At 42.9% G+C, this 24,602-nt stretch overlaps 1 protein-coding gene across 1 annotated transcript in view; it reads left to right on the top strand.

The window, feature by feature from the left end:
* Positions 1 to 24,602, top strand: part of gldn (gliomedin) — a 45,684-nt gene that overhangs the window by 9,778 nt on the left and 11,304 nt on the right. The window contains exons 2-9 of the mRNA XM_062963502.1: positions 7,015 to 7,066; positions 8,361 to 8,378; positions 11,959 to 12,057; positions 13,672 to 13,818; positions 16,180 to 16,299; positions 21,944 to 22,027; positions 22,113 to 22,238; positions 23,829 to 23,979. Coding sequence (XP_062819572.1) covers positions 7,015 to 7,066; positions 8,361 to 8,378; positions 11,959 to 12,057; positions 13,672 to 13,818; positions 16,180 to 16,299; positions 21,944 to 22,027; positions 22,113 to 22,238; positions 23,829 to 23,979 — 797 coding nt within the window. The remainder of the gene's footprint in view (positions 1 to 7,014; positions 7,067 to 8,360; positions 8,379 to 11,958; positions 12,058 to 13,671; positions 13,819 to 16,179; positions 16,300 to 21,943; positions 22,028 to 22,112; positions 22,239 to 23,828; positions 23,980 to 24,602) is intronic.

Below are 24,602 nucleotides of genomic sequence, written 5' to 3'. Positions count from 1 at the left end.
TTTTAGTTGCAGAATTATCCCTGGTTCCAGAAGGCAAAAGTGATTATAAAACCACTATACCCTAATCACGCTGCCTATGTTAGAAGGAGAAACTCTTTCCTTCCCTATCTTTACAGCAAAGATTAGTTCTAGAAGCGATGGAATAACTTTGCTCCTCTAACTAGATTTCCTATTCCAGATCAATATAATTCAATACTTATCTAATTTGGATAGGCTTAGATTGGCCTGGTTTTGAGGATGATTTGTCCCAGTTAGCCTTGCACAGCTCCAGCACGTTGGAAGACAATAGCCAGAATGAAGCTCCAAAATGGAGACTAGACCCTGGTAAAAAGGGCGGTCCTAAGATGTTGCACTCTTTGACCAATCACTGCAAAGAAAACTGCAGCCAGCTATTGCAGATTCCAAGCCACTTTTCCTAGGCTTTTGCAGCCAGAGGCTCAAACAAAATGCAAAGGAGGGAAAACAAACAAACGACCAATAGGTAAGGCAAACCATCGTCCTGGGGGACGGAACACTCCCCGCTAAATTCCCAGGATGTGGGAATTTACCAATCAAAAACATACAAACACCTTTGTATACACAACAATACAACAGTATAAAACTTTAAACATCTCCAATAAGCAACACGAGGTCACTAATTGGTCTGTCCAGGACAGACATTTTGTCCTTACTATGAGTCTTTACTTGAACTTTTCTAACCTTACCGTCAGGGCAAGGAAAGGTCTTTAGTATAATGCCCATAGGCCAGGCATAGCGGGGCAAGTCTTTGTCCTTTGGCAACACAAGGTTTCCCACCTTGGCATTGTCCTTTGGGGTTTGCCAGAGTCTTCTGGTTGGAAGCTGGCTTAAGTATTCGGCCTTCCACCTCTTCCAGAAGTGGTTGGCTAAGGTCTGCACATGCAAAATTGGTGCCACAGTCCGACCAAATTGACTTAATTGGCCCTCTGAGGGCTATGAACCTTTTCAATGCGTTTATGAATGATGAAGTGTCCATTCCCTCTGCAACCTCTATATAGACAGTTCGTTTTGACAAACAAGTAAACAAACCCGCCCATCTTTTGTTATTTACAACACCACCCCTGGTTTTCCTAGTGACAACCTCCCAAGGACCAAACACATCGATTCCCACATGGGAAAAGGGTGGGTCTGTCAAAGTCCTATCCTGAGGTAGTTCTGCCATCAACTGACTTTGACAGTTTCGTCTGAGTCGCCGACATTTGACACATTTGAAAATACAACTGTTGACCAACCTTTTGGCATTAACTACCCACAGACCTTCATTTCTAAGGGCTGCCTCAGTTAGAGTTCTACCCTGATGATGGATCTTCTCATGGTAGTGACGAACCAACAACAAAGCAATATGGCTATTGGGGGGTACAATGATGGGGTTCTTTATACACACTTTGAGTTTAGCCTTAGCTAACCTCCCTCCCACTCTTAAAATGCCCTCCTTGTCTAGAAATGGGTTTAACTCACGCAAGAAACTCCGGCTGGGGGTGTCAAGCCCTTGTTCTAACCTGGCTGTTTCTTGACTAAACTCATGCCTCTGAACTGACCTGAGTATTACTCCCTTAGCCTTCAGCATGTCCTGAACTTGCAAAGGCTGACTATCTTTGCAGACTAAGCGATGTATAAGCCTAGCTACTGCTCTAAGAAGACTGTGCCACTCCGAAAAACATTCAAAACGGTGTGGTTCCAGGCAAGATCTTTGGCCCATCTTGATTTCTGTGGTTGATTTGCAGGCTTTCACCTCTGCACTTCGTGAGACTTGAGCATTCATAATGTCCGAAAACCTTTGCTCATCTTTCGAGAGCGCTGTGGCTTCGTCTCTCTCAGAGACTTTGAAGATGGAGGAATACTCTGGAGTTATCCCCTGACAATAGACCGAGATATGACTCAAACAGCTATGCATTAGTGTGGGGCGACTACCTTGAAGCACATGCGCTTGACGAGTGCCCACCGACGATGGAGGGTGCATCCTATTTATGCACACTGGGCCTGTAACTGTCCAGCCTAGTGGTAGCAGCTGAGCAATGGGCGCCCCTGGAGGTCCCTTAACTTGGTCGTTCACATAGAACAAGTTCGGACAGTCCGCACCAAGCAGAAGGGCAATGTCCACATCTGGACGGAAAGCAGGTAAGGCGTTCTTCAGCCTTCGCAAGTGTGGATGAGCCTCCACAACTTCTCTAGTTACAATTTGTTTTTTGTTCCGAGGGATGGAGGAACACTCAATCAGGTCTGGCAACTTGAACTGTCTCTTCTGGTCGCAAGAGGAAACAACAAAGCCGGATGCTATGCGACCCTGCAACTTCTTCTTCCCTACACAGGTGGACATGGTGTAGTCGACCGTCTGGGTTTTTATGTCAAACAGTTGGAAAAACTCTGGAGTCGCCAGGGAGGCGTCGCTTTGTGAATCCAAAGCCACGTAAAGTCTCTTTTTAAGCCAAGGGCTCTTGGCTGGATATACATCCGCTAGGCAGATAGGATGACAAACTCTGTACTGGTGCACGTCAGAGCATAGTTCAGTACAGGCGACCGATGGAGCATCCTCCTGCATCCGTGACGCGGCCTGCATGTTGGTGGCATCAGTAGATGACCCTTCTTTGGAAGACGTGTCCCCTTTGGCGCGGGAGACAGCGTCAGAGTTGTGCATCGCGGTGCAATGCTTAAGGCTGTTACACCTTGCGCATTTGACGTCCTCTTTGCAGTTGGATGCAAAGTGAAGAGTTGCTCCACAGCACCTAAAACATATGCCCAGCTTCTGTACAATCTGTTGTCTTTCTTTATAAGGCTTCTTGCCAAATTCCCGGCAGTTGGCCAAACTGTGAGGCTTTTGGTGAATGGGGCAGAGCACCTCCTTCACCTCTGACTTGGATTCGTTGGCCCTGTGCTGAGTTTCAACAGCCTTAACACTAACCGGTCTTTTGGCCTCTCTGGATGGTTTTTTCTCCACTTTAGGTGCCTTCTCTGGCTGGGTCCCTTGGTATAAGGTGGGGAGGCCCGTCTGCGGATCATTCCTTTCTCTGGCCGCCCTGGTGATGAACTGGACCAAATGAGAAAATGGAGGGTATGCCTGGGAGTGGGCCTCCTTGTAGTTGAAGACCTCCTGTCCCCAGCGTTCTTGCAAAGTGAAGGGCAGCTTGGTCAAGATCTGCCTCTGGGACAGGTGCTGATCGAGGCACTTCAAACCGGGCAGTTCTGGATTCTCCTTGGCCGACTCTAATTCCGCAAGGAGATCGCTGAGGTCCCACAAGAGTTTGAAGTCTTTGAGTTTTAAAGCTGGGAACCTTTGGAGCTTGTCCATAAGAGATGCTTCAATCTCTGTGCTGGCCCCATACCTCTGCTGCAACCTGGCCCAGGCCTTTTCCAGGGCTTTGTCGGGATCGGCTACGTGGGCTGCGTAGATCTTCTTAACTTGTGAGGATGAGGCTGGGCCCAACCATGCAGCCAGAAGAGTCAGTTCTTCCTCAGGCAATAACTTTAAGTCTCTGATTGCTCTCTGGAAGGTGGCCTTCCAGAGAAGAAATTCCTCAGGCTTGTCCGAAAACTTTTCGACACCCTTGTCCTTAAGATCTCTTCTGGGGCTTCTGATGATGGAGACAAGCTGGGACTCTGGCGTCGAAGGGAACAATTGAGGAGTTTGCTGTTGTGGAGTGGACTCCCACCGTGCACCTTGCGTCAACCTTTGGCCTCTTGGAGGGATGACATCGACCACTGACGAATCGATGGCTCCCTGTGCAGCTGTCTGTAGGGGCCAACTAGCACTCGGCCTTGAGGCCCTGATTGACTGACCTAGGGTTTTAGCAGGAGGCACAGGTAGCTCGAGCAAGGGTGAGCTCCCCGCTATGACGCTCTGCTCTGCAGGAAACTCAAAAGTGACTTTGGGGCCCTGCTCTGGGTAAGGAGAGAAGTCTTCCTGTTCCTCATCCGAAAACTGGCTGTTCATGCTGCCAAGGTGCGCAAACACTTTGGCAGAAGGATCCTGTATTGGTAACTGGCTTACATTTTCTTCTGTGAGTGGCTCAATTAGGGCTTTGGCCAAAGTCTCAGCCCTTACCCTTTTGGCTGCGGCATCCATCTTTATTCTAAGCATCTCTATACGAGCCTGTTCTATTTGCATTTCGCTTTGTCTATGGGCCTGTTCTATTTGCATTTCGCTTCGTCTATGGGCCTGTTCTATTTGCAGTCGTTGCTCTTCTTCTTTAAAGGGAAGGGTGAGATCAGCTGCCTTAGCATCAGCCTCCGCCCCCGCCACTTTACTCTGCAGCTCCAGACGTGCAGCCTCCTTAATGTGCAAGGCAGCTAGGGAAGAGATGGCACTCCCAGCAGCAGAAGACTTGCTAGAGTGGCTGTGTTTAGACGATGCACGCTCCCTTAGTTTAGATACCTGACTAGAGCGGTTGGACTTAAGACTAAGTGCCACAGCAGGTGATTTTAAAAGATTGGTCTCATGGCTGCATAAGGAAGCTAGGATTGCCCTCACCCTATTTTCTTTCTCATTAGTGTCAGCTAAAACACTCACTATTTCTAACTCTGAATCCTTGGCGTTAATGCGCTCGAGGACCTGGACTATCTTAGACACCAAACCCCTCCAAAGACCGAAGGTCTCTTCAAGGTCTGTCTGTAATATGGATGGCACCCTTGTAATACCCAAGCTCTCTATTCTGCCCATTAATGTTACAATGCGCTCCCATGCCGAACCTAACCTCACATGGAGGAGCTCCTTTTCATCTATTAGATGGGCTAGCATCTTGGCTGAAGGGTGCTTTATCCTTTGGGGCCTTTCATTCCTAATTTCAGCCTCAGAAGGAGATATACCATTTGTATCATCTTGAAATTGCATAGACATTATGTATTCTTAATAGCAAGTAAATTTACAACAAAGGCAAATGCAATATACCTGCAAGTAAATTTACAATAAAAGCAAATTCAATATATAATACAATTCACAGCACTTAACCATAGCAATATATATCACTAAGTAACTATACTTTACAAAGATAGTGACCTTTGGCGCCAGACTTTGGTGGGCAAGCTGCAAAATGTCAACTGACAGCAACTTGCCACTTGATACCTCCCTTGCCCGAGTGACGTAAACTGCCAAAATGGCGACTTCGCCAAATTTTCAAGCACCTCGTGCTCTGCGGCTCGAGGCCTGCCGCCGAAGGAGCACCGAGGCTGGCTTTGGAAAGGAGGAGAGAAGAGACGCCTCCTCCCCGCTGTGAAGGGAGGTCACCACCGCAGGTCGATGAAGCAGGTCACCACCGCAGGACGATGAGGCAGGTCACCACCGCAGGACGATGAGGCAGGTCACCACCGCAGGACGATGAGGCAGGTCACCGCCGCAGGTCAATGAGGCAGGTCACCACCGCAGGACGATGAGGCAGGTCACCACCGCAGGACGATGAGGCAGGTCACCACCGCAGGACGATGAGGCAGGTCACCACCGCCGGACCATGAGGCAGGTCACCACCGCAGGACGATGAGGCAGGTCACCACCGCCGGACCATGAGGCAGGTCGAAGCCGGCCGAGTGCTCCGGCCGAACTCGCAGCAGCGTTGCCAGGCCTGTCCAGGTTCTAGCCTGGTTCTGGTGGGCTTCACGCCTCAGAGCCAGCCAAAGAACTGTCGCTGGTGCTCCGCGGCTCGAGGTCTACCGCCGAGGGAGCCCTGGACGTTGCTGGGAACTGCACAGCCTGTGCAAACCCAGAAAGCCACTGGGCCTCGTGCGCACACGCGAGCCAAATAGCAAGGAAATAGAGCCCCACTATTTGACTCCTTCGGGTCTGAGAGCGGGCTCCACTGCCTCAGACGCTGGTAGAGTCTTTAGGTATGCAGACTGAGCTCAGGCGGAAAAGCCGCAGCCTATACTAAAACTTCCTAAACTATAAAAAACTATAAAGCCGTGCAAGCTAGCTCAAGCGGAAAAACCGCTGATCTACCTCAAAACTGTGCCGTCCGCCGGACAATAAAAAGCTATAAAACTGAAACGTGCTGTCCTTTATCCGGGCGAACTGCAAATCCCTATAAGCTGTCCTATAGATATTGAACGACTGAGTCTGGATAACTTCAAAAAAGGATGTTTATTCATACAAGGTTGTAAACCTGGCACAGATCTTAAAGTTGCAGAAAATGAAACAAATTTCCATAGGTTTTAGTTGCAGAATTATCCCTGGTTCCAGAAGGCAAAAGTGATTATAAAACCACTATACCCTAATCACGCTGCCTATGTTAGAAGGAGAAACTCTTTCCTTCCCTATCTTTACAGCAAAGATTAGTTCTAGAAGCGATGGAATAACTTTGCTCCTCTAACTAGATTTCCTATTCCAGATCAATATAATTCAATACTTATCTAATTTGGATAGGCTTAGATTGGCCTGGTTTTGAGGATGATTTGTCCCAGTTAGCCTTGCACAGCTCCAGCACGTTGGAAGACAATAGCCAGAATGAAGCTCCAAAATGGAGACTAGACCCTGGTAAAAAGGGCGGTCCTAAGATGTTGCACTCTTTGACCAATCACTGCAAAGAAAACTGCAGCCAGCTATTGCAGATTCCAAGCCACTTTTCCTAGGCTTTTGCAGCCAGAGGCTCAAACAAAATGCAAAGGAGGGAAAACAAACAAACGACCAATAGGTAAGGCAAACCATCGTCCTGGGGGACGGAACAACCTGGAAGATGAATATTTAGCTGTTTTAGATATTAAATATATTAAATATATTTGATATATATTTGAATGCGATTTCCTGCTTCTTGGCAGGGGGTTGGACTGGATGGCCCATGAGGTCTCTTCCAACTCTAATATTCTATGATTCTATGAAATATATTGTATATACTGTATATACTCGAGTATAAGCCTAGTTTTTCAGCCCTTTTTTTAAGACTGAAAAAGCCCCCCTCGGCTTATACTTGGGTGAGGGTCCTGGTTGGCTTATATTTGGGTCAGCTTATACTCGAGAATATATGGTACATTTATTATTTTTCTCTATTATTATTTTTATTATTATTATGGTTTTAGGTCCGTGTCATGGTGGAGCTATGCAACAGCACCAAAGGAGTGTGTTTAACAGGTAGGCTTACAATTTGGTTGACTCTGCAAACTAATGTTAATTCATAGGGCAAAATCAAAAGAAGCAACATGTCTCCGTCTTGTATGTTCCATGTTTAATGGGCTGTGAGAAATGAAGAAGCATCAACACTTGTATGTAGAGCAGGGGTTCTCAAACTTTTTCAGCTGCGGAGTCCTTTTTGGAGCAAAAGTTTCTTGTGGAGAACCCTTACACAATCCATCTTTAGCCCACTGTGATTGAAACTGGTGCTTGAGTTGGGAGTTTGTTTACTGCCTTCTGAAGATGAGTTTTCAACAAGCTGAACTTGAGAAAAAGAATGCTTTTAAATATTATTTTCCAAACGTTTTCATGCAGCTTCAGAAGAGATCTTCGACCAAGACAACAGCCAGCTTGGTAAGGTGTCAGAAAACTTTTTCAAGAAGATAACCAGGTTTCTCTCTCTCAAAAATACATGTCAGCGAGAATGCTTAAGGTTGCACTTTAGCCTGCAATTTAAATCAAAACTCCCCAAGTATAGTTTTGGATCATAATGGGCACAATCCTTCCTGAATTGGCTGTTCTCACGAGTCAGATGTGTAGAGTAGTCTCTCTAGTAGCGGTGTCTGCGTTAGGAATGACGGAATTGATTTTCTTTGTGTAATCTAACCATGCTATAAAGTTGGAGACGCTTCTAACTTTCCAGATTATATTGGACCACGATTCCCATAATTGTGGTCCGATATAATGTTTTTAAAAGATGTTTTAAAGATGTTTTAAGATGTTTTTAAATTGTTAGATTTTAGCCTGTTCTTGTAAGCCGCCCCGAGCCCTAGGAGAGTGGCGGCATATAAGTTTGAACAATAAATAAAAAAATAATCAATTACCGTATATACCCGAGTATAAGCTGACCCAAATATAAGCCGAAGCACCTAATTTTACCACAACCCCCCCCCCCCCCCCAAAAAAACTGGGAAAACATTGACTCAAGTATAAGCCGAGAGCGGTAAATTTCAGATATAAGAATAGATAGCAATAAAATTTACATTAATCGAGGCATCGGTAGGTTAAATGTTTTTGAATATTTACATCAAGCTCTTGTGGTGAAATTAGGTGCCTCGTCTTATATTTGGGTCAGCTTATACTCGAGTATATACGTTGTTGTTGTTGTTGTTGTTGTTACCAAAGGCCAAATATTTTCTAAGACATTTCCATGCCATTTCCCATGCCATATTGGCACAGTCTTATTCCTAAGTATTTTAGGATCAAATTCCACTTACTATTTGTTTCTGTTTCTTTTCGTTTATTCTCTGTCTAGGGCCACCAGGATTGCCAGGTAATAAACCTTTTCTTTATATTCTCATGCCCTACTATAACTGAATCCTGTGACCATACCTAAGCTGATAAAAATGAAACAGCCATGTTTAACGTATCTTTTCACCCCTCGCTGTGGTTTTACTTGCAATTCTAAATGGTAAGCATTGAACTGCATTATATGGAGCCACACTGACCGTATATTGCAGTGATATGACAGTCTAGGAGCCGTGGTGGCGAAATGGGTTAAGCACTTGTGCCAGCTGAGCTGCTGACCTGAAGGTTGGGTTGCTGACCCGAAGGTTGCCGGTTCGAATCCGCAAGATGGGGTGAGCTCCCGTCTGTCAGCTCTAGCTTGCAGGGACATGAGAGAAGCCTCCCAGCAGGATGGTAACACATCTGGGCGTCCCCTGGGCAACGTCTCTGTAGACAGCCAATTCTCTTACACCAAGTGACTAGTAGCATATTCTCAAGTTGCTTCAAGCCTAAGTCTGGTTCCAACTTGCATTTTTTGTGTTGTTTTCAACAACTTGATATTTTCTTCCATTTCTCGCATTGGAAAATAATTTCCAAATCCACTAAATTCCAAACAAAAACGATACTATAGATCCATTTTTGATTTCTACTTCATAGTGGTTTCTCGTTATCAGGTTTCTCCTGATGTTTTTATTGTTGGGATATTTGTGTTAGCGTTTTGTTATTGTTATTATATTGTTGTATCGGGCAAGGCCCCATGTAAGCCGCCCCGAGTCCCTTCGGGGAGATGGGGCGGGGTATAAAAATAAAGTTATTATAAAGTTATTATTATTATCCATCTGATACTAATTAAATACGGAACGTGCCAAATTCCAATGACGCTATTGTTATTGTGCCGGGCGCTTCTTTAGAAGCAGAGACCGTTTTAGATACTTCACAAAGTTTGGTGTTCATTTAGCTTAATCATACAGCTGTACTGATGTCGGTAGCACATATGAAGTTCATTTAGCTGCAGATGTATTTCATCCACCATGGAGGGGGACCTTTCCTTGAATGTGTATTGAGAGATCTGACAAATGTTCTGATGCAAATTACACCACTTATTTCATAATATCATACACTTGAGCCAAGTCATTGGAACCATTTATCCCTTCGGTTGGATGAGAATGTTCACTGTCCTAACAGCTGTCCTAGCTATTTACGTTGAGTACAAAATGTGCTACTTATGTGAGTCTTGGAGATTTTCTTGAAAAGGTTGGACAAATGAGAACTATAGGCTAGGCTACAGCAGGCATGGGCAAACTTCGGCCCTCCAGGTTTGATGAGTTTTTAAAAAATCATTTTTATTGCAAGATTTGTACACAACAGTGTTACATTTTCTTTAACATATATATATCATTTTTCTCGATACAATAAAAACCAAATTGACTGCTATGGATGGTTAGGGAAGGGGAGGAGAGGAAGGTCGGGCGAGGAGAAGGAACAGGAGGAGAAAAAAGGGAGGAAAGGGAGAGAGAGAGAATGGTTAATAAAAAACAAAACAAAAACAAAACAAAAAAACAAAAAAAAAAACCCTGAAAAAAACTATAAACACAGTATATGATCTTCAGCTAGATTTTAAATTTTGTCAAGGATTCAATTTTATAATGGTTTTTATTAATGTTGAAGTTTTTAGCTAGATTTTAAATTTTGTCAATGATTCAATTTTATAAGGGTTTTTATTAATATCAAAGTTTTTAGCCTAGATTTTAAATTTTGTCAAGGATTCAATTTTATAAGGGTTTTTATTAATATTGAAGTTTTTAGCCTAGATTTTAAATTTTGTCAATGATTCAATTTTATAAGGGTTTTTATTAATATTGAAGTTTTTAGCCTAGATTTTAAATTTTGTCAATGATTCAATTTTATAATGGTTTTTATTAATGTTGAAGTTTTTAGCTAGATTTTAAATTTTGTCAATGATTCAATTTTATAAGGGTTTTTATTAATATCAAAGTTTTTAGCCTAGATTTTAAATTTTGTCAAGGATTCAATTTTATAAGGGTTTTTATTAATATTGAAGTTTTTAGCCTAGATTTTAAATTTTGTCAATGATTCAATTTTATAATGGTTTTTATTAATGTTGAAGTTTTTAGCTAGATTTTAAATTTTGTCAATGATTCAATTTTATAAGGGTTTTTATTAATATTGAAGTTTTTAGCCTAGATTTTAAATTTTGTCAATGATTCAATTTTATAAGGGTTTTTATTAATATCAAAGTTTTTAGCCTAGATTTTAAATTTTGTCAATGATTCAATTTTATAAGGGTTTTTATTAATATTGAAGTTTTTAGCCTAGATTTTAAATTTTGTCAATGATTCAATTTTATAAGGGTTTTTATTAATATTGAAGTTTTTAGCCTAGATTTTAAATTTTGTCAATGATTCAATTTTATAAGGGTTTTTATTAATATTGAAGTTTTTAGCCTAGATGTTAAATTTTGTCAATGATTTAGTTTTATAGGAGTTTTATTAATTGTGAAGTATATAACCTCTCGGATTTCATATGGATGTACGGGACTGGGTGTCCTTGATATGAGCTGGTCATTGACCGTAATAAAAGTTTACCTTACATTACACATATAAACACAGTTGCTATATTTATTTATTATTTATTTACAGCATTTATATTCCGCCCTTCTCACCCCGAAGGGGACTCAGGGCGGATCACATTACACATATAGACAAACATTCAATTTCTTTTAACATAGAACAAAGACAAACAAACATAGGCTCCAAGTGGGCCTCGAACTCATGACCTCCTGGTCAGAGTGATTCATTGCAGTTAATTGCAGCTGGCTTGCTCTCCCGCCTGCGCCACAGCCTGGGCCTATAATTTTCCTACTACTTCCAGAGTCCGTATTGTGGCTTTTTTCCTCTTCCTTTTTACATTCTCCTTTATAGTTGTATAGATAACTATACATTTGCCTTTTAGAGTCGCCCTGGGGTTCTCAATAATCCAACTTTATATACATATTTATTTTTTCTTTTCGTAAGGAATCTATCAGTGGTTTCCAATCCGTTCTATTAATTGATATTCTGTCCTGGGCCTTTTTTTGTGTAAGAATGTCCATGTTCATAATGTCCAATATTTTAGAGAGCCATTGTTTGGTATTAGGAGTTTCCTCAAGTTTCCATCTCTGTGCCAATATAATTCTAGCCGCAGTCGTAAAATAAAATATAAGTTTATCTGTGTTTTTATCGACGTGTGGATCTGTAATTCCCAATAAGAAAATTTCAGGTTTGAATTCAAATTGTTTTTGTAGAATTTTCATCATTTTTCTATACACTCCGTACCAGAATTTTTTTTACCCGTTTGCACTCCCACCACATGTGGATGAAAGTGCCAGTCTTCTTTCCGCATTTCCAACACTTGTCACCCGTTTTTCCTTTATTATATAATGCCAATTTCTTCGGAGTCAAGTACCACATGTAGAATATTTTATACCAATTTTCCTTGATCTCCACTGAATATGCAAACCCTAATTTCTTTATCCATAACTCCTCCCATTGACTCATACTGATAGTGTGTCCAACTATTCTGGCCCATTTTGAACTATCTAATGCATCTTTCATTGGCTCTAACAGGTCCCCCTGGGCTTGATGGATTGCCCGGTTACAATGGGTCAGATGGCATTCCTGGAATCCCAGGGCAAAAGGGAGATCCTGGAAGAAGAGGAAAAATGGGTATATTCTATTCTTAAATTTTGTTGTTGTTTATGAAATGTCTTTCCTCCCATTTGTAAAACACTCACAGTGGCTTACAGATTAATATACAGCATCGTGGGTAATGCACAGATATCTATAACAACACTAGCTGTGCCCGGCCACGTGTTGCTGTGCCATAGTCTGGTAGTGTGGTTTGGAATTGTGGGAGTTGTAGTTCTCCCTCCCTTCCCCCCCGGACATGTTCGCAAATGTCCGTTTGTCCCTCACCGATTAGTTTTTGGATGCTTGAGATGGGGAAAGCTTTCACCCTTTTTTCCTCAGCCGTGTCATCCTCCCCAGCGTGAGGTAAGTCATCTGCCGAGGCGGTTGGGCTGCTTGTGTGCTGCTCAAATACCCGTATGTCTTTCAAGGGTGGGGGCAGGGGCTAGCTCTGTGCATGCGCACATAGCTGTTTTTGGATTTTTGGATTTTGAGGGACATGGACTTTTAATTGTGTTTTGGTTTTGTCGTCTAAACACAGCAGGGAGGACCATGTGTTTTGTTGCCAAATTTCGTGGTTCTGGGTTTTGTAGTTTTGCAGTTTCTGTTAAGGTAAAAATGGACAGAACAGACTTATGTATATAGATAGAACACTATTGTCTGAATTTGACCATCCCTTTGATTTGAACTGTGAATATCCAGATACAGTAGAGTTCCGGTTAACCGACTTCCGGTTAACCGACACTCCGTATTATCCGACGTCCCAGGCCCCTTGGGAGGCGCTCATGCACGTTGCTAGGTAGCTTGCTATCTACCTAGCAACGCGCACAGGAACCTCCCAAGAGGCAGGGCGGCGAGCAGAGAAGCACCTGTGCGTGTTTCTAGGTAGATAGAAAGCTACCTGGCAACGCGCACAGGTGCTTCGCTAAGCCGAGTGCTCGCTGCTCTACCCCTTGGGAGGCGCCTGTGTGCGTTGCTAGGTAGATAGCAAGCTACCTAGCAACACGCACGGGTGCTTACCAAGGGGAGGAGCGGTGAGCACTCGGCTTAAGAAGCACCCCTGAGCGTTGTTAGGCAATTGTTATCTATCTAGCAACGCGCACGGGCGCCTCCCAAGAGGCAGGGCAGAAGCGCCCCTGCGCGTTGCTAGGTAGCTTTCTATCTACCTAGCAACGTGCATGGGGCACTTCCTTCAACCGGCTTGCTGGATAATAGGGTCTCCCTATTATCCGTCAGATCCAGTTATTCGACATTCGGCCCACCCGTTTATGTCGAATAACCGGAACTCTACTGTACTTTCTTTCTGATTGTATTTATTACTAACTTGGGGAACTGGCAGTGCTTGGGTCATTAGAAGAAGGCATTGTTTGTTTTGGGATGTTAGACAATAAAACTGAAGTTTGGTCCAGAACTGTCGTTGGATGGGTTCAGTGCTGTCTGGATAAGGGTGAATTCCCAGGGCAATCACCCCCAAACCCTGACGGTATTTGCAGTTGGCCATGTTGGGTCTGTGTGCCAGGAATGGTCCAGATTTGACATCAGCTGGGTTCATGGCGCTCTTTATAAAGGTGAACTAGTTTGGGGACCCCTGGTATAGATACTCTGCTGCATCTCACATGTGGCATTTAATTCCTCCATCCGCTTTGTTTCCAGGGCCCAAAGGGGATCCTGGAGAGACTGGCGAAAAGGGGGATCCTGGTGAAATTGGCCTCCCTGGGAAAGAAGGGCCGCGAGGAGAGAAAGGGTCCCGAGGGCCCAAAGGAGACAAAGGAGAGGCGAATAATGAAGTCATCGCTGAAGGTGAGGGCAAAATAGCTCCAACTCCCCAAAACCAGCAGAACAAGATGTTGCAATGGAGAAATCCCAAAGAGTGATGCTTTGCCAGTTAGAGCATAGGTAAAGGTAAAGGTTTCCCCTGACGTTAAGTCCAGTCGTGTCTGACTCTGGGGGTTGGTGCTCATCTCCATTTCTAAGCCGAAGAGCTGGCGTTGTCCGTAGACACCTCCAAGGTCATGTGGCCGGGAACGCTGTTACCTTCCCGCCGGAGTGGCCAAATTTGGTGTGATTTGGTCCAGTGGTTTTGTTGTTTACTTCATGGGAATTATGCACATTACATTTATATATATACTAGCTATGCCCGGCTACACGTTGCTGTGGCGAAGTATGGTGGTATGGGAAATAAAGTATTGAGGAATTGGTGGTAGTTAAGGTAAAGGGTAAAGGTTTTCCCCTGACATTAAGTCCAGTCGTATCTGACTCTGGCGGTTGGTGCTCATTTTGAGTCTACACTGCCATATAATCCAGTTGAAATCAGATAATCTGTATTTTATAGGCAGTGTGGAAGAGGCCTGATTGAAGTGGCCCTGGGCTGAGTGGGTTGCTAGGAGACCAAGTGGGTGGAGCTTAGCCTTCTAACTGGCAGCAATTGGATCAAAACAATTATTCCTCTCCCTCTAATTAGGACTTTATTTTTCTTTTCTTTTTGTTGTATGAACGTAGAGGCATGGATGAGGGGTTGTGCTGCCAAGTTTAGTGTTTCTGGGATGTGTAATTTTGCTGTTTTGTCCTAGGCCGAAATTTCATTACCCTTTTATATATATATATATAGATATATATATCTTTTATTATTCTATTATTATTGTGGTATATTATTATATTATTACTATTATATTATTATTATATTATTCATTATTCATGACTACATTGAAACTACAATAGAGAGAAATCAGCGTGGAAACTGCAAGAGGTACCATAGATTCTTGTACATGGAAATAATGGTTGTAAATAGTTTTTGATTTATTAAATACAGTTAGATATAGTACAATTATAATTTTTTGTTATTTAAACTATATATATTGTGAAATTATGGTTTTTTCTCTCGAAGTGACACACCACCCAAGTCATGCAAGGTTTTTTGGTGAATTTTGACACACCAAGTGCAAAAGGTTGCCCATCATTGCTCTAGGACTTACTTGACAACAGTTTATTTTGGAGAGATTGGAAAATGTTTCAATTGCTCTGAAGTTTGAAAACAAGGAGCCACAAATCCATATTGCTCTACTACAAACCACCTAAAGATCAAGTCGTATATTCTATTCAGATTCTGTAGTGGTAGGATTGGAATTGCAAGAAACAGTATCTTTTATGGGTCACACTATTGGTATGTAACACAACTAGTATTTGCCTGTGTCTAAATATCAAAGACGCTGTAACAGTGGGATCCATTTCTAAGATTTATTCATCTGCACGTGGAGCAATATGGTCTCTGGAGAAATTTGCTAGGCAATTCTATGGTATGCTTCCCTGGATATATCTCTTGGAATCTCTAGTTTGGAAATTCCGGTTAGTTCAAAACATGGCAGCCAGATTGGTTGTAGTGAACATATTATACCCATATTAAAGTCACTTCGCTGGTTGCCAATTAGTTTCTGAGCAAAGTACAAAGTGTTGGCTTTGACCTTCAAAGCCTTACACCACAACTTTATTGTACACCGGGATCAGAGCAATTTAATGACATTTATTTATTTACAGTATTTATATTCCGCCCTTCTCACCCCGAAGGGGACTCAGGGCAGATTACAATGAACACATATATGGCAAACATTCAATGCCAACAGACAAACAACATATATAGACAGACACAGAGGCATTTAACATTTTTTTCCCAGCTTCACGCTTCCGGCCACAGGGGGAGCTGTTGCTTCACTGTCCACTAGTGGCTGTACTTCCTCATTCCTTTCCTCGTGTTTTGCTGGCAGTTTTATGATGTTGTAAATTAGTTAAATTAGCCTCCCGCATAAAGCGTACCTAAATTTCCCTACTTGACAGATGCAACTGTCTTTCGGGGCTGCATAGGTCAACAGCAAGCCGGGCTATTTAATGGTCGGGGGCTTAACCCGACCCGGGCTTCGAACTCATGACCTCTCGGTCAGTAGTGATTTATTGCAGCTGGTTACTATCCAGCTGCGCCACAGCCCAGCCCTTTAGACATTTAGTTCTATCTGGAAATGTCTCCCATGTGGGTACAAGGATCTTACTGTATTTCCCAGAAACCATAGGATCCTTATGGGAAAAAAAATCATCTTACTTTGATGATAGGGACCAAAGCTTGTAGAATTCATTATTTTAACGGCTTTGTCTTGCGTCTTGTTGTAATCTTAGGGCCCAAAGGAGAACCAGGACCCCCTGGCCCACCGGGACCCCCAGGACCTCCAGGCCCCCCAGGAAAGCGCAAAGCAAAACCCCAAGTGGAAGAGAAGATGTTCAGTGCTGAGTGCAAAGGTAAGTATTTCTCAACGTTGTAGTATGTGTATATGAAAGTGGTACTCCGTGTGTTGCTGCAGTGCAATGCTCACCATTCCTTACCATTGACTGGGACTGATGGGAGGTGGAGTCTAGCAACATCTAGAGCGCTGGCTGCTGGGGTGTGCAATTTTTCGTTAGTCGTCTTAAGTTGTCTCAAATTTGTTAAATTCATATTTACGATGCGATATCCAAAATTTATTTAGGTAAAGGTAAAAGTTTTTCCCTGACATTAAGTCCAGTCATGTCTGACTCTGGGGGTTGGTGCTCATCTCCATTTCTAAGCCGAAGAGCCGGCTTTGTCCGTAGACACCTCCAAGGTCATGTGGCCATTGGCATGACTGCATTTATTTATTTATTTATTTATTTACAGTATTTATATTCCGCCCTTCTCACCCCAAAGGGGACTCAGGGCGGATTACAATGAACACATATATGGCAAACATTCAATGCCAACAGACAAATAACATATATAGACAGACACAGAAGCATTTAACATTTTTTTCCAGCTTCACGATTCCGGCCACAGGGGGAGCTGTTGCTTCACTGTCCCCTAGTGGCTGTACTTCCTCATTCCTTTCCTCGTGTTTTGCTGGCAGTTTTATGATGTTGTAAATTAGTTAAATTAGCCTCCCACATAAAGCGTACCTAAATTTCCCTACTTGACAGATGCAACTGTCTTTTGGGGCTGCATAGGTCAACAGCAAGCCGGAATAATTGTTTTTATCCAATTGCTGCCAGCTAGAAGGCTAAGCTCCGCCCACTTGGTCTCCTAGCAACCCACTCAGCCCAGGGGACAGGCAGAGTTAGGCCTCACTTAGGCCTCTTCCACACTGCCTATAAAATACAGATTATCTGATTTGAACTGGATTATATGGCAGTGTAGACTCAAGGCCCTTCCACACAGCTATATAACCCATTTATAATGGACTTAATGTAAGGTAAAAACTTTAACCTTTACCTTAACTACCACCAATTCCTTAATACTTTATTTCCCATACCACCATATTTTGTCACAGCAATGCGTGGCCGGGCACAGCTAGTACCTTATGTAGTTGCTGCAAGCATTGATACTGTAGTCTGAGCAACTCTTCTGGAGTGGGGATATTGTTTTTGAACATTGATAAATGATACTATCGGTATCAAATCCATGGATAACAGGGTCATACTGTATTTAAATACCATACCTTTCACAGTCTTGTCTGCCTTTGTGTAATTCTCTACATTGGCTTCTAGCGAGAGAGCCAAAATCTCCCTTCCTGTAATTCTTTTCTGCTTGCATTCTCATCTCTGCCCTCTGAGCCTTTTCTTCTTCGAGGTCTTGCAAAGGGTCATAATGAAAGTCTTTCCTTTCATCCCACCTTTCCGTCTTACTCTGGTTTACTCCTTGAATGTGGAATCAAAGCCGTTGTCGGAGCAGGTTTGTGGAGATTAAGCCCAGCCGTGTAAACTTAGAGATAGGAGCACAGGGAGGAGTGGGAGATAATGTTGACTTGTGTCGAAAAGAAGCCTTTGGAAAGCAAAGATTTGCAGAAGATGCCAAGGCTGTGCTAAAATGAAAAAACTCCATTGGTGGTCTTGGGCAGCAGCATGCCTTGACACATGTAACTTTTTCATCTAGAGTTCGAGTTAAAAAAATATCTAAAGATGTTCTGCAATGTAGCCTTTTGATCATGTTTTGGGTGAATTGGACTGAGATCTTGGGTGATATGAAAGCTGTTCTTCATAGAAAGATGGAATTGAACATTCTGCCTGCCTAGTTCAGAATCAACCAACTTTCCATCTTTACTATTCAGAGTCAACACTGAAATTCAAGCTTCTTACATTGGGTCATGCCCTCTATGCTGGTAGGGAACAAGCTTATGCCCTCTTCTACGAGGGTTATCCAGAAAGTAGATTACGTTTTGGAATTAAAAATGAACAAAGTATAGGAGAAAAAAAAATTACCATATGCAGTTGAAAGCCACACCCAATTGCCACTTCTCAACATAGTCACCATTCAAATCTAGGCACTTATCATAGCGATGAATGAGCTTGGAAACTCCTTCCCCACAAAACTCTGCCGCTTGCGTCCTCAACCAGCTGGTCACCCCTTTCCGCAGCTGCGCATTCTCACCAAAACGCTGCGTTTTGGCGACATTTTACCAAGGGTCCCTCCACAATTAAGGTGCAATGTCTTAGCTGAGTTGGTATGATAGCCCCATTTCACCTTCAGACCATTTTTGATCACAAGGGCCATTCCACACACATTCAACTCTGTGGTCTGTTTGATCAGTTCTTTTCCTTGGTCCATGGATTGCATTCCCATTTCTGGTCTGCAGTCCAAGCTCCTCAAGAAGAGCACAAGATCCTGCCCGATTATTTGTGAAGCACTGTCACCTTCTCGTGGCAGACAGACCCCCTTCCCCAGTAGTGAGCCTGTGAAGTGGGAACATGGCCCTCTTCCAGTCCTCGGAACAGAACGTGCCTCTTCAAGGATGTTGGAGGAGAACATTGCTCCTGCCCTCTCCTCTTTGTACTATTTTGGGGGCTGCTTGATTAGCTCGCATGCAGAACTGGCGCCCCACTGGTTCCATCCCCTGCTGTGTCTAGCTTCTGTCTTATCTGAGGAGAAGAAAAGGAGATAATTGGGGACATGGATGCGAGCAGTGTGCAAGGTAAGCCTTGGCTTGCGTGGGAGGCTCAAATGCATGCTGGTATCTACATCCATCTGTGGAGGGTCCCAAGTTCACTACCTAGCATCACTGTGTAGGACCAGAAAGAGTCCTAGCTACCTGGCACCCTTTAGAACAGCATTTCTCAACCTGTGGGGTTTCAGAAGGGTCATAGAATCATAGAATCGTAGAGTTGGAAGAGACCTCACGGGCCATCCAGTCCAACCCCCTGCAAGAAGCAGGAAAATCTCATTCAAAGCACCCTGACAGATGACCATCCAGCCTCTGCTTAAAAGCCTCCAAAGAAGTAGTCTGGGGCAGAGAGTTCCACTGCCAAACAGCTCTCACAGTGAGGAAGTTCTTCCTGATGTTCAGGTGGAATCTCCTTTCCTGTAGTTTGAAGCCATTGTTCCGTGTCCTAGTCTGCAGGGCAGCAGAAAACAAGCTTGCTCCCTCCTCCCTATGACTTCCCTTCACATATTTGTACATGGCTATCATGTCTCCTCTCAGCCTTTCTCGTCTGCAGGCTAAACATACCCAGCTCTTTAAGCCGCTCCTCATAGGGTTTGTTCTCCAGACCCTTGATCATTTTAGTTGCCCTCCAGCTTGTCAACATCTCCCTTCAATTGCGGTGCCCAGAATTGGACACAGTGTGATTCCTGGTGTGGTCTGACCACACCTGGACCATCACCAAACACATATTTCTGATGGTCACCAAAGACCATCAGCATACCCATATTTCTGATGGTCTTAGGAACCCAAATCCCTCCCACATTTTCTGTTGGTCATAAGGATTCTGTGTGGGAAGTTTGGCCGAACACATATTTCTGATGGTCACCAAAGACCATCAGCAAACACATATTTCTGATGGTCACCAAAGACCATCAGCAAACACATATTTCTGATGGTCACCAAAGACCATCACCAAACACATATTTCTGATGGTCACCAAAGACCATCACCAAACACATATTTCTGATGGTCACCAAAGACCATCACCAAACACATATTTCTGATGGTCACCAAAGACCATCACCAAACACATATTTCTGATGGTCACCAAAGACCATCACCAAACACATATTTCTGATGGTCACCAAAGACCATCACCAAACACATATTTCTGATGGTCACCAAAGACCATCACCAAACACATATTTCTGATGGTCACCAAAGACCATCACCAAACACATATTTCTGATGGTCTTAGGAACCCAAATCCCTCCCACATTTTCTGTTGGTCATAAGGATTCTGTGTATGAAGTTTGGCCGAATTCAGTTGTTGGTGGGGTTCAAGGGGCTCTTTGATTGTAGGTGAACTATACATCCTGGCAACTACAACTCCCACATATCAAGGTCTATTTTTCCCAGACTCCACCAGTGTTCAAATTTGGGCATATTGAGAATTTGTGCCAAGTTTGGTCCAGATCCATCATTGTTTGAAGTCCACAGTGCTCTCTGGATGTAATAGTAAACCTTATCTCTGTGTTGCACATACTTATGATTTTCAAACAGATGGCAATATCACAGTGATCTCCAGGCCTTGAGTAAATGCCGGCGGAAAACATCGTTGGCCTTAGACTTTCTGTTCCTTTCTGTTAAAAGTTATTCCTAAACACAAAGCCTAGTCTTGCCTATACTGGAAATGCCAGTGTGGTCCTTGACTGTTCCACACAGAGATAAAATCCCATCTAAGGGTGCAACTGCGACTCCCAGAACATGAACTACAGGAAATGTGTGTGAGCGTTTGTGAGAGAGATCGAGACTAGAAACATTGCCTAAGATTCTAGGATCAGCTACTCAGTTAGGTAAAGGTTTTCTCCTGATGTTAAGTCTTGTCGTGTTCAACTCTGAGGGTTGGTGCTCATCTCCATTTCTAAGTCGAAGAGCCGGTGTTGTCCGTAGACACCTCCCAGGTCATGTGGCTGACATGACTGCAAGGAATGTTGTTACCTTCCCACTGGAGTGATACCTATTGATCTACTCACATTTGCATGCTTTCGAACTGCTAGGTTGGCTGAAGCTGGAGCTAACAATTTCCATCTATATATATAAAAGAGTGATGGAATCCGGGCGACCGACAAAACAACAAAACTAAACACCCCACAACCTCGAAAATTGACAGCACGACCCCTCATCCACGCCTCTAGGTTGATACAACAAAAAGAAAAGAAAAATAAAGTCCTAATTAGAGGGAGAGGAATAATTGTTTTTATCCAATTGCTGCCAGTTAGAAGGCTAAGCTCCGCCCACTTGGTCTCCTAGCAACCCACTCAGCCCAGGGGACAGGCAAAGTTAGGCCTCACTTAGGCCTCTTCCACACTGCCTATAAAATACAGACACCACCAGACAATGCCACAGCAACGCGTGGCCAGGCACAGCTACTTAGTTTTATTAGCCATTGGTCTACGTTCGGTACATTTTCTTGTCTCCAATTCCTCGTGTACATGATCCTCGTGGCTGTTGTCATGTAATTAAATAAGAGTTCATCATTTTCCGTTAGTTTCATTTCTGTTATTCCTAAGAGTATATGTTCTGGTCTCAACTGTCATTTAAGATTTAATATTGTTTGAATCAGCTTGTGAATCTCTTTCCAATTTTATTAGCTTTTTCACAGGTCCACCACTTGTGGAAGAAAGATCCTTGCTCTTTCTTACATTTCCAACAAGTGGTTTGTATAGATTTGTTTATGTGCCCTAATTTCTTTGGCGTTATTCATCTCCATTTCTAAGTCGAAGAGCCGGCGTTGTCCATAGACACCTCCAAGGTCATGTGGCCGGTCCGATCTTCCTCCTTATGGAAACTTGCTCTGTGTGTGCTCCTTGCAAAGCAAACTGAGTTTGAAAAAGGTGCCAACTCCAGATTGTACCATAGGTTGTGGCAGGCTGGAACGCGTGGAGCTTGAAAGAACAGATCTCCAAAAATTAAGATTGCTTTTCAATTTCTCCTCTTCCTCTCTCTTCTTTTAGGGGAGACCTGTGCTATCCCGAACGATGATACTCTGGTGGGGAAACCCAAAGAAAGGGCACACCTTTACCAGCACAGGAAGCCAGGTAATCCATTTCAACATTGTTCTAACCAATTGCTTGTGTATCTCAGAAATGGCTTGGTTTTGTTGATGTTGTTTCTGCTTGCCAGAGTGTATCATCAAATCCATTGGGAGCCCCAATGAGGTTATACAGTTGAAACAAAGCTACGGAGCGTGGATGATGGATCTTGCAAACAGAAGCGACGAGACAATTTGGATCGCTGAGCATTTTACAGGTCGGTTTTGTAGCCCCATAAGCACCACACAGATACGAAATAAATGGTCTGATCTTGACCACAATCATTAGATGTAGACCTATTGAAAGAATGGGATTTATATATATACTAGTTGTGCCCGGCCACGCGTTGCTGTGGCGAAGTATGGTGGTATGGGAAATAAAGTATTGAGGAATTGGTGGTAGTTAAGGTAAAGGGTAAAGGTGTGGAGTCCAGATAATCCAGTTAAAGCAGATAATATAAGATTATAAATGGGTTATATAGCTGTGTGGAAGGGCCTTGAGTCTACACTGCCATCTAACCCAGTTAAAATCTGATAATTTGTATTTTATAGGCAGTGTGGAAGAGGCCTAAATGAGGCCTAACTCTGCCTGTCCCCTGGGTGAGTGGGTTGCTAGGAGACCAAGTGGGCGGAGCTTAGCCTTCTAATTGGCAGCAATTGGATAAAAACAATTATTCATCTCCTTCTAATTAGGACTTTATTTTTCTTTTTGTTGTATCAACCTAGAGGCGTGGATGATGGGTTGTGTTGTCAATTTTGGAGGTTGGGGGGTGTTTAGTTTTGTTGTTTTGGCGGTCGCCAGGATTCCATCACTCTTATATATATATAGATTTATATGGTGCACCTTACCCAGTCTACCCAGTCTACTTTTACAACCTCTTCGTTTTAATCCATGTTTTTATTAGTTCTTGTCATTTGTTTTTATTGGCTAATGTTTACATTTTAATAATTGTGCCTGTCTTTTGTCTATTGTTGTGTTTTATATTGCTACTAGCTGTGCCCGGCCACGCGTTGCTGTGGCAAAGTGGTGGTGGTATTAGTTAAAAATTGTTGTGTAATTTTTATTTGACGTTATTTGCATTTTTTATTAATTTTATTGTAAGTTATATTTTTATTTATTATATTTTATTATTTTCTTGTATTATTTTTAGTTATTTTCTGTTATTATAGTATTTTATTGTATCAATTTTTTAGTGTTTTTTAAATTATTTTTTATTGGGTTGCTAGGAGACCGAGTTGGAGGAGCTTAGCCTTCTAACTGGCAGCAATTGGATAAAAGCAATTATTCCTCTCTCTCTAATTAGGACTTTATTTTTCTTTTCTTTTTGTTGTATCAACCTAGAGGCGTGGATGATGGGTTGTGTTGTCAAATTTCGAGTTTGGGGGGCCTGTAGTTTTGTTGTTTTGTGGGTCGCCGTGATGCCATCACTCTTTTATATATATAGATTGTTTTTATTCGGGCTTGGCCCCATGTAAGCCGCCCTGAGTCCCCTTTGGGGAGATAGAGGCGGGGTATAAAAATAAAGTTATTATTATTATATTATTATTATTATTATTATTATTATTATTTATTTATTTAATGATACGTTGACCCACGTGTCAACAATTGATTCAGTCATCTCTTCCAGTTAGGAGTAACCAACAGGATTCATGTCCTCATGTTTGACTTGAGATTGAATTTTCACGGCCACGTCCTTTCAGAACTCATAGTCAAATCTGCACCAACTCCTTCAAGGAAAGTTTTGTTGCATGAGCCAAAAGAAATCTGGACCATTTTAAATATTTCCCCTGCTTTCTGGTCTGAACAGGTCATATAATAAAAGAATACCAAGACCTTGAGGCATTGCGCAACAACAGCTACAACGTCACTGAGCTCCCCTGGTCGTATTATGGATGTGGTCATGCTGTCTATGACAACGCTCTGTACTATCAACGCGTGGGACGTAACATCATTGTGAAGTAAGTAGATAAGTTGGAGTGGAGATTGGGTTGCTGTGAGTTCTCCATGTTCAAGAAGCATTCTCTCCTGACGTTTTGCCCACATCTATAGCAGGCATCCTCAGAGGTTTGTGAGGTCTGTTGGAAATTAGGCAAGTGGGGTTTATATATTTGTGGAATAATATCCAGGGTGGGAGAAAGAACTCTTGCCTGTTTGAGGCAAGAGTGAATGTTGCCATTGGCCACCTTGATTAGCATTGAATAGCCCAGCAGCTTCAAAGCCTGGCTGCTTCCTACCTGGGGAATCTTATGTTGGGAGGTGGAGATTGTGGCTATTTTAGCATTCTGTCTGTCTCCAATGAATATATAGCATTGCCTTGTGATGTCACCACTGATAATAATATGGCTACTTATTTGAGTATGTATAGCCCATGCTCTAGCTAAAGATCTAGGAGCAGTATACAATAAAAATCAATGCTGTGGAATTTTATATCAGCTATTTAGTTCAATATACAGTAGAGTCTCGCTTACCCAACACTCACTTATCCAACATTCTGGATTATCCAATGCATTTTTGTAGTCAATGTTTTCAGTACATAGTGATATTTTGGTGCTAAATTCGTAAATACAGTAATTACTACATA

This window comes from Anolis carolinensis, unplaced genomic scaffold, assembly GCF_035594765.1.
Source record: "Anolis carolinensis isolate JA03-04 unplaced genomic scaffold, rAnoCar3.1.pri scaffold_11, whole genome shotgun sequence".
In the NCBI taxonomy this organism is placed as follows: domain Eukaryota; kingdom Metazoa; phylum Chordata; class Lepidosauria; order Squamata; family Dactyloidae; genus Anolis; species Anolis carolinensis.
Note: the sequence above shows the minus strand (reverse complement) of the source record. Positions and strands in the feature narration are given on the sequence as shown.